The sequence below is a fragment of the Alexandromys fortis genome, unplaced genomic scaffold, assembly GCF_014885135.2.
Source record: "Alexandromys fortis isolate MF-2015 unplaced genomic scaffold, M_Fortis_MF-2015_v1.1 scaffold_18, whole genome shotgun sequence".
Lineage (NCBI taxonomy): Eukaryota > Metazoa > Chordata > Mammalia > Rodentia > Cricetidae > Alexandromys > Alexandromys fortis.
In genome coordinates this window covers 1,233,551-1,244,395 of record NW_026067897.1, presented here as the reverse complement: position 1 = coordinate 1,244,395, position 10,845 = coordinate 1,233,551, and the positions used below count along the sequence as shown (strand labels likewise).

Genomic DNA, 10,845 nt, shown 5'->3' with positions numbered 1-10,845 from the left:
TGGTATTTTATAGGAATTAATGAAGGAAAAATTGATAAATAAATAAATGACCAAAACTTTGGGAAACATAAAATTGTGGAGCAGAAAACAGAGAATAAATCAAAGAATCATGGTGATAAAAAGCTCTTTTCACTGGCAATGATACAATTAGCAATTTTTCTTTTCATGTGTGTATGTGTTTTGTGTGTGCCTGTACTTCAGTTTGTACTTACGTGTTCTGGTGTGTTCCTCCATGCAAGCACATGTGGATGCAAAACACGAGTGCCAAAATGTCTTCTCCCTTGCTTCTCCACCTTATTTTTGGAGACAAGATCTCTCACCGAGCCTGTTTCTATTTCTTCCAGTTATGTTGGTTGACTAGTGAGACCCAGAGATCACTGTATATAGTTATCAACTATAACTATAGTTGATAATGCTGGGGTTATCAACTATGTCTGGCAATTATTTGGCTATTGGGCATCTAATATCAATCCTCTTGTTTGTATAGTAAACATCTTGTTCACTGAACTCCTCTTCCCAATTTTTCTTAATTATCATGTAAGAAAAGCATTTTCTGCCCCAGATGTGTTGTCAAGGAATACCAGGATACCCAAAATAATCAGTCATGTAAATAACTTTAGCCCATGTTATTATATTTCTGAGGAAATGAATATCATTTCACTACCATAAGGCTTACCCTGGTTGGAATTAGCCAACAACATTACTCAAATATAATGTTACTAATATTACAGTGGTAGATTCAGTGCAAGAATGTCTACTGTATGCAAACTCTACAACAGAGCATCCCAATTTTGTCATGATTGTGAGTCACCAGAGGAGCTGAAGGAATCAGTAAGTATTCATGTCTGACAACCCACAAGCCTTAAAGTTTCATCCAAACACCAAATTTAATAACAAGGTCTGATTTGCATATGTGTACCCCTGTAGTAATGGTATGCCAGTGGCTTGACACTAATTTGGTATGCATTGAATTTTTTCTTTATTTAAATCTTTATAACTAATGCAAAGATGGAAGGAAGTACATTTACTGGTGTGGTAGAACAGTTGAAATACTTCCCACACTATAAAAATTATTTTAAGGCTATCATCTTAGAAATCTGGCTCACTGGTATTTATAAAGAATATTATCTGTCTCTGGCTCACAGGTATTTGTAAATAATATAATTTATCTCTATTGTCTTGTAAGCAGTTATAAACACCAACATGTCACTGAATTTTTCACTTTTAACTATCTGCCATTGTTCTCTGGAAGGATATGGGTATTATTTAGTGTTTCAGTCTCTATTTCTCCCAAGTGGCACTTTATTGAATTGCCATTGGCCTTTGCCAGGGGCAATGACAATTTTTCCTTGGCTTTCTTATTTGTTTCTTCTCCTCTGTTTTCTTTCGTATCAGGTAATCATGGGATTATTTGTTTCCTGAAATTTGTCTAAGATGAAGGCCTATGACGAAAAGCATATACATCAAGAGACTGGAATTGTGAGGAAAGATTTTATTAGAATCTTAAAGGGAAAGATGATATTTGTTATTTTAATTTACTTTAGATGGGCTATCAGCCTACTGTCTAAGAAGACCACTATGAGGAAATTCACATATTAGTAGATATGAGGACAGGAAGTTTCCAGTATCCCTGGATCTTAAAAGGGAGCAGAGTCAATAGGCTAGAAATGAAATGCAAACCTCTGACAATAAAATTGAATACCTATCTGTAGGCTTTCAGCTGAGTCCATATCAGGTATCTTTATATCAGACTTATTAGTGAAGCATGGAAAATGTCTACAAAGTTATTTTAGGAGAACAGCATAGAAATTTGAGAGAGTGAGTTTCCATAGTTCACAAACCACACAGAGGCAGCACAAGCTCAATGAACAAACTCTAAGGACTTCATCAGGGAAAAGCCTTGTTTCTCCTTGCTCCTCATCCCAGGGACCTCTAACCCTGACTGCTCAAACATGCTCCAGCATTGCCCTTTGCATAACATCTGCACCTCTACAAATGCCTTCTTGCATATTCATTGATTCACTGCCCAACAGGTCTAAAAATGTCCTCTCCTTTCTTATCTTCGTATTTCATTACTTTCCAAGATTCTAGGAATCACTTACTCTGGGATGCTTTCTCCAAATACCTTGGTGGGATATCAGTTGCTTATTCCAGTCTACTATAATCTATCTTTCATATAAAATTATCTGAATTCTTACAGTGTTCTGATAATAGCTCTCTCACTGAACTATGCTTCCCGAATTCCATTACTGAAAAGAGACAATATTTTACCTGTGAGTTGTTTCTAGAACCTCAAATCATTTCACTGTTCACTGGTGAATGCTGATAATTCAGATTAATAAATGTACAAAATTTCACTTTTCAATTATTTTTACTGTTCCTAAATTTACTATTTCCTATTTTGAATATATCTTTTGTTTCCTTAGGAACGTTATTTGAAAGCATAGATTTCTGAGGTCATCCCACTTGCCCAGTTTGATTGCTTTTATATTTTGTGTTATTATCTCTTTATAAGCAATTGTACCCATGGATAATCTCATGAATAATTTTAAAAATGCCCTTCTAGCCGGGCGATGGTGGCTCACGCCTTTAATCCCAGCACTAGGGAGGCAGAGGCAGGCGGATCTCTGTGAGTTCGAGGAACTACAGAGCTAGTTCCAGGACACGCTCCAAAGCCACAGAGAAACCCTGCCTTGAAAAACCAAAAAAAAAAAAAAAAAAAAAAACCTTTTATAGATATGTAGTGATTTTATCTCTTGTATTTGATTTCTTCCCTTAATATATATATCATTGCAAACCCACCTTCACTTACTTCTGTAAGCCACCATCCATCTCCGCACCTTCTCTTTCACTCTCTTGACAACAGTCCTCTCATATTCTGGCTCATTTAGTAAGGCCTTCATAATTTAGAACTCTTTCTTCACGCAGTTCTCTTGTGAACGTGTTTTGTTGATTCAGTAGAAGCTAGACGACAAGGAAGATCTCAAAACGGGGTTTGTCATCATCTTAGCATCTTTTTAGATAGAATGGGCATGTAAAATAATTCTGTGCGTGTGCAATGTGTGTGTGATGCCAGTCGTGGCACACAGATGGCTAAGAAGAATACCAGGTGCCCTCCTCTATTGCTCACAACTTTGACTCTTTGAGAAGGTCTCTCAGGAACTTGGAGTTCTAGGATTTTTTTTTTTTTCAGCTGGGCTGGAGACCAGCAAGACCCAGCCGCCCACCCACCTTAAGGATGTTGTGAAAATAAAATGAAACACTATGACTGGAAACAGTCTTCAAATTTTAACAGAATGCAATATGTGACGTAGTTTTTTTTAATGTCTTTATCACACACACACACATACACACAAATGGTAGAAAGTCACAAAGTGTTCTTTGCGTCTCAACTCACGTGGTGAAATATTTCCCACAGGTTCTATTAAAGCAATAGCAAGAAACTTTTAGCCTTCAGCCCGTCTTCCACCCACCAGATTTCATATACAAATTATTTCTGTCCAACACAATGCTTGGCAAACTATTTTTTCAACATTTTCCATCTATTTACTAACTGTGACCTCTTGTGTTTGGCTCCTTGCTTTACTGGCTGACCATGAAATGCATCTTGTCACTTCTCTCTTCCATTTTGCCTAGACAGCTGTCAGGTACCTGGAACACTGCTCCCCACTGCTCTGGCTGCCTATCTCTCCAGTGGGCTCCTCTTTCCCTCTACTGGCTGCCAAGGAGAAGCACATTTATTGGCCTTGCCCCCAAACAGATGCGTGCCTTGTTCCCTTCCCCCTTTCTCTTCAGTCAAAAGTCACCTGCCAAGGGCTGGTAGTTGCTGCCTCCCCTGTCCGCTGCTTCACGTTGCCTCGGTTCAGGTACCTTTCTGCACCCCCTCCTGAAGTCCCCTTGGCCCTATCTGCCAGCCTGGTATGCCAGCAGCCTCCCTCCAGCTCTTGTAGCTTTTTGGGCTCCTTCCAGACTCTCCCTGCCTCTCTGAACTGCTCTCAGCATCTTGCTCCCGCCCTCGTCAGCTGTTCACCCCCCGGGGTGGGGGAGCTGCCTCCTGTTTCCTGGGCTCTCACCTTTGCTCCGCAGCTGCCTCCTCCCTACTGCCCTCTCCTCTTTTCTCAGATGTGTTAATGATCCTGTCTTTGGAGTCCCAGCGTTTACAGTGCGTTCATCACCCATTTGAAGGGGGGGCACTTCCATGCCGATTCCGTATTTGACTGGTCTCCTAACTGAAATCCTGTGCTGATTTCCCAGTCTATTAGGCAGAATAAAAGGATCCTGGGAGATAGCAGACCACAGGATTAGGGGACCCTAACAAAGTTTTAATGGCAGGTTTGCCATCTCCATCTTACAAACTTGGTCAGCCCGGGTTCCTGGTCCACACCATCAAGCAACTCACAGGAACCTGAGTGTTGTTCTGATTTCCAGCACCAGGGTTCTTTTTGAATACCTCTAACTAAGATGCCAAATACTCTTCAAGACCAGGCCTGGGCTGCTCCTCAGCTTCTTACAGGGTCCACAGCCCAAGCCCCACCCAAGCACTGGTTGGGGAGGGGAGCACTTGTTTTCAGATGTGAGGGCGGGGGGGGGGGGGTAGGGGAGATGCAGGAATAGATTCCTCCGGGGGAATCCCAGGGGTGATTCGACCTTCTGGATGAGGGCAAACAATAAGAAAAAAGAGTTCATCACCAACTAGAGCCCTGCAAAAGGCCGGGGCTCCACACGGTAGCCAAGAGGCAGCCTTTATGAACCGTCTCCTTTAAGAAGCGCGCCTGCGTGTGTTTCGGGCCTTGTATACTCGTGTGTGTGTGTGTGTGTGTGTATGTGTGTGCGCATAGGACGGAGCGTGCGCGCGCGTGTGGTTGGAGAGTGTGCACGCGCGGGGCCCCAGAGCTTCGCAGACCCCGAGAAGGAGGAGTTATGTAGATTACGGGTGAACCTTCTGGAGGGGGAGCGGAGAGGAGGGAAGGAGCAGCAGAGTGAGCTGGGAGCGGCGGAGGCCCTTCCCGCAGAAACTGGGGGCACCGGCGGCGTAGGAGGTGGAGGAGGCGGAGGACGCAAGGGCTGGAGGCGGCGGCTGCGACTCGGCGGCGCTGGGAGTCGGGAACCGCGGCTGAACTTGGGCGCGCCACGTTCCGGGCGACAGCAGGGAGAGGATGGTGAACGCTCGCCACCGCTGACCCTGCCTTTCCTCAGCTCCTCCCCGGTTGCCGAGTCCCCGCACTGATCTCCTCTTCTGGAAGGGTGGGTGAACCTGCAAGCTCCCTACCCACCCGAGGACTTTTTTGAAAGGAAACGAGGGAGTGGGCATTGGGAAAGAGGGAGAAAAACGCAGGGGAGCTCGTCCATCCGTGGAGGCACAGTTCACTATGATCTTACTCGCCTTCAGCACTGGAAGAAGGTTGGATTTCGTGCATCGTTCAGGGGTGTTTTTCTTGCAAACCTTGCTTTGGATTTTATGGGCTACGGTCTGCGGAACGGAGCATTATTTCAATGTGGAGGTAAGACTACAGTGCTTTCTTCCTCTCCCCTCGCCTGACTGCTCGCTGGAACCTTTCCTTCACTCGCCGGTCCTTGTAGCTCGGAGCACATTGTTTCCTTTGCAGCCAGCCACTGAAACCCATGTTGAGTTTGCCAGTGTTGTAGGTGATGGATGCCTGGAGACCGACAATCCGTTATCCCCAGCTGCACAAAGCACGATGCTGCACGCTCAGAGACTCATTCTAGCAGGCTGGTACTGCTTAGCCAGGGAAGAGGCAAAGCTCTATCTAGAGCAAGCGTGTAGTTTTATAAGAAAGCTTGAGTTTTTGCTGGGTCCAGAGCTAGGGAAGCAGCATTGATGGCTGGCATCATGTGCCGCCTGGGTATTGTTCCTGTAATATTTCTTCTTGTGGTCTGTGCCTAACAAAGGGAGGATAAAAATCAAAGATTTCAAGGAGAGCATGGGAATACTTGATATGCTTAATAACACCACTTTGTGATAAAACACTCGGGCAGACAGTGTCTTCCTATTAGACATAACTTAATACACTTGTAACTAGATCTAACTGTAGAGAGCACATGAAAACCATTGCCTTAAGTGCCTACTCTCTCTTCCCAGGGGACTGAAAATCAACGTGGCCCCATCTAATAGTTCGGGAGGTGTGTTTTTAATTTGATTTCACACTGACATGACAAAGCCTAGATGTCTTAGATTGCCATTTGTTTGACTGTGGTAATTTTGGGAACAGACAGTAGAAACAATAGGGAACTTAAGGATAAGGAGTTGTCAGACCTTTGCTAAAGTGCACTTCCTGTCATCAGCTGAGCACTAAAGCCAGTCATGTGCAGTAAATCAATGAACGGCGTGCACACCTGGGCGCTGACACAGTTCCTTCCGTTAGCATTACACATAAGGCTGAGACTGTGGGAAGGTCTGGGTAGAACCAACTTCTCTTAATTAGCTATCATGGCTTCACATATCTCAAAAGAGTTAGTCTTGAAACTGCACCGATGGGTGTGATACTTGGGTTACTGTCCTGAAGCTTCCTGTTGTGTTAGGAGCTTGTGTTTACACAATAGCAGGACCTGTTGCACAGGGCTTGAACATGTTTCATGCAACCGATTTATAAGCAAAGTGCTCATAATAAGTGCCCTGTGTGCAGGCAGAGTCTTCTATGAACTGTCCTTTGGCCTCCATTTAATGGAGCAGAAGCAGTATAGTTGAAAGAGCAATAGCCTTCATCATAGGAATTAAGGAAGTTTTCAGATGTTAAGTAGGAATATGTTTCAAAGGAGCAATTTAAAAACCAAAATAGTTTAACCCTTTGAAGCCCACCACTTGATTTCTCTACTTAAAAACAGCAACGGAGAGAAAGATTCAGGCTTTTCTTGATGGCAAATTTGAACTTCTGGAACTGCATGCTACTATGAGTTTTATATTAACATTTAAACCAAGGGATAATTTGATTGAAATAAAGGAGTGATTGATTTAAAAGCTGAAGGAATGAAAATGGAATTTGTTGTTTATAATGTTATATACAAAAAGGGATGTTCCTACGTGGTGGTAAAGGAGATTGTGAGGATGGGGTAAGAGGGAAGGCAGTTAGAGTAAGTGCTGGCTGGTATCTTGTTTCCTGTGGGAATTTGAGCCTGGGTGGATAGCTACCTGCTTTGGGAAACTCTAACTTACATTTACAAGATTGAATGACATCAGTGTTTTGATGATTCTTAGGTTTGTTTGAGCAGACTAAATATAGATTAGAGTGTATTTCCTTTTATTGGAAGCTTTGTCTATTCAACCAGATATTGTCACCTGAAAGAGGTTGAGATACTTCTGTAAAAATGATTTCATATTGAATTTCAAATATCTCCTTCTGTCTCTCAAGATTTGTGTGTAGGGCAGTTCACAGAGCCACTCTCTCTTTGGAGGGGGAATATTTAAGTTATTCCAGCCATGTTTATTGCACAATGCAAAGATTTAGTTGGCACTAAAGAGTCATGTGCCTTCTGAGACCTTAGCAAGCTTACTTACCACAAAGGGAATTTTCTAATGATTTATAGTAGATTGTGTTTCACAGTTTGTATTATTTCCAAGTGTGCTTTGTAAGCTATTTAGTACGGCTTCAGTTGAATTTCTAAGCATATGTGTGTGTACATATGTATGAATGTATGTATGTATATATATTACTATAGCTGATAGTAAACATATAAGTAGCTGTTATTAAAATCAAAATGTTATACAAGATAATAGGGCATTTTTGACTAGTGATTATGCCTGTTGAAAGTTTACTAGATATTTCTTCTAGATATTGTTTTTTTTCTAATAGGAAATGCTAAAGGGAAGAATAGTCCATTATTTCACTTCCAGGGAAAAAGAAATTGTGCTCTATAGTCTTGGTTGCAAAACATACACACTGAGATTGCTTTATTTCATTGATTCAAAGACAATCTTTTCTTAAAAAAAAAGAGAAAAGCAATAATAGCATCCATCATGCTTGAAACTCATAGGATTCTGATTTGTATCCTAATTTTTTTTCTGGTAAACACACTAAGTTATTAAGTGGGACCAGAGCTGTGGAGAGATGGTTTTTATGCTGACTGCAGTGACTTATACATTGCAGAACTTAATTTGTGATTTTCCCATAGTTTTGTCATGACTTAAAGTTAACAATCCTGTATTTTTTCCCCGAAGGAGGGGTTGGATAGAGGTATTCATGTTAACTCTTTCCTGTTTGATTTTTTTAAAATAAACATTTAGAGTTTTCCACTTTCAGAACGGATGCTAGAAATTTTTAGATATTCTTATGAAAGTTGGTGAGAAATGGATATTTTTGAGTTTTTGAATAAGCAAATAAAGTATCTATTAAATCAAGAAACAGATACTATCTAAGATAGTACTATGGATAGATCCCCTGCATTTCTCAACCCCTCCTTAAGTTGTAAGTGAACATTTATCTGCCAAGGTCTCTCTGTAGCCTTGAAGTGGTCATAGTCTAAGTCACCACCTTACAAAGTAGTAGCATGACTAATATTTACTGAAAATCAAAGACTGCTGTCATTGGATGACACTCTACACCTGAGGGAAATTATTAACAAGAAATTGTGATTTAATTCCTACAGTTTTGAAATCATTTCATTCTTAATGTCATTACTGGGAGCTTGAGATTTTCATCATTCTGGGGCTTATTTTTGGGGTACACACATTTTTTTGTTATAAAATTTGAAATAAATTATAGTTCTTGATGGCAATAACTTATCAACTTTTATAGCATGCCATATATATGAGCATTTTTAGTTTGATTTTTAAACAATGATACATGTTTGTTAAGAGGGAAAACATTGAGAGGCAGCTTTATGGTAAATCCTTGTAAGATTGAATGGTGCACACAGCAATGTGGAAGATGATGGTTATCATTTTGGGGAAAAATGATCTTGTTAAGGCAAAGTTTGATTTCCTTAAATCAAAGAAGTAAGATTCTATGATCCATATGGATCATTTATTAAAAGTGTTATGCATTGTGAGTGTAACTATTTCTTAAATCTACTTCTAGTTTGTTTATATAACTGGTTGTTATCTGATCAGAGTTCTCGGGCTTATCTGATCTATCTAAATAGTCATGCTTTGATTTGGGTAACTATGCACTGCATTGGAAATCGCCAATAATTGATTATGAAATGCTTTAAAAGATAAAGGTACTTCTGTTTTATAGATTTAAAGTTCTGTATGTTGAGATGCTTCATTCTTATTTCTTGGTTTCTATTTGCTTGAATGTTCAAGACTCATAATTTTGTTTACTCATAAAAACTTGTCTTCAGCTAACCTCTACCCTCAGCATTCTATACGTCTGTGTCGGAGCAGCTGATGACTGACCTGCAACATCTGCTGTGGGATTATAGGTTGAATGAGACACTCCACATGCTTCAGAGGGCCAAAATCTATAACCAGAGGACCAGGAGTTAGCAGACTAGGGGCTCTCCTGCTTCTTGCTGTGTTTCACTATGCCACTGACATTCTCTCTGGAAGTTGCCTAGATAGATTTTGCCCAAATCTAGAGTCTTTTAGGAATCCTTTTGGAAGGTATACAGACACAGGAGACATACTTGTCCTGACACCACCTAGCAAAGTGCACGGAGACTTACAGGTCCCCGTCCAGCTGGATTTTCTTTTTCAGACCCTTCCAGAAAATAAAGATCAAGTTAGATTCAACAGCTGTTTTGTTTCCTCTAAAGTCACGTTAAAAGTGATGTATTGAAGTTTCCACTATTTCTCATTCAGGATATGCAGTTACTAAGTAGAAAATTTTAATGAACTTGTTCAGATTACTAATCATTTTTTTAAAAAATTTTGATTAGTGCTATTACATGTGAATTTATTTCATTTCGAGACCCTGTGAAGCTACTCACACTGTACATGTTCTGAAGATTTCTAAATGGCTCAGAATATTTTCAGGCCAAAATGATTAACCACGAAATGTTAGACTCCATGTGTTGGATTTATTAAATGTTGGAAGAGAAAGACTTATTTCCTCATGTTCCTTTGGGGATTTTCTGACCCCATTGCCTGTGAATTTTAATTGTAAAAGTTCCTTTTCTCATTAGTTTCCACTACAGTTTATTCCAGTATCTGTGGATGTAATTATGTCTATTACATTGCCTTTTGTGGGGTAACGTACTTATGAAGAACACGCATCCTGAGACTAGACTTCCTAGCTTCTGTCTCATTGTGTCTGCTGGCGTACTCATCAGTCTCTGGAAGTTGTAGCTCACATATCCCAGAGATGAGGATACTATTTCCTTTATATCTTGTTTTGATGATTGAATGAATACTGTATATCCTATGCATATATTCATGTACATTATTGGAACCATTTTCTTGCATGGTTAAACACAATACTCTTTATCATTATTACTAGTTATAAATCAGCATTGATACAGAGGACTTTGACAGGATGGCAACAAATTATATAAGAGTCTATCAGGTTATAACATGTCAGCCAGTCTGAAAGGTTTCATTTAAATATCTTTACAAATATGTTTTTGTAATATAATGTACTGAAAATCAATCACACTAACATCAGTACATTTTATTCCTGTGGTTTTTTTTCTTAGACAGTTTAGCTCAAGAATGTGATTCTCACATTTTGTCTTGTCATCTGTTACTATCATAGAATGTCAAGTTCAGCTTACACCTTCTATTACAAGGAAGAGTTTGCTGAAATCTGTTCCTAGTAGAAGTAAGATCATGAAAAATAAATAGTTCTTTATAATTCAAAGGGCCTGTGCACCTTTGGTCAATTGAGGACAAAGTGCTTCCCCTCTAAATATAGGACTAAGAGTCAATACATAGACCAGTTGTATTCAAAC

The 10,845-nt window shown here is 40.2% G+C and overlaps 1 protein-coding gene across 1 annotated transcript in view; it reads left to right on the top strand.

Annotated features, from left to right (window-relative positions):
• The first annotated feature begins 5,044 nt into the window (after positions 1-5,044).
• The window catches only part of Mmp16 (matrix metallopeptidase 16), a 179,262-nt gene continuing 173,461 nt past the window's right edge, over positions 5,045-10,845 (top strand). The window contains exon 1 of the mRNA XM_050119116.1: positions 5,045-5,501. Coding sequence (XP_049975073.1) covers positions 5,370-5,501 — 132 coding nt within the window. The 5' untranslated portion in view covers positions 5,045-5,369. The remainder of the gene's footprint in view (positions 5,502-10,845) is intronic.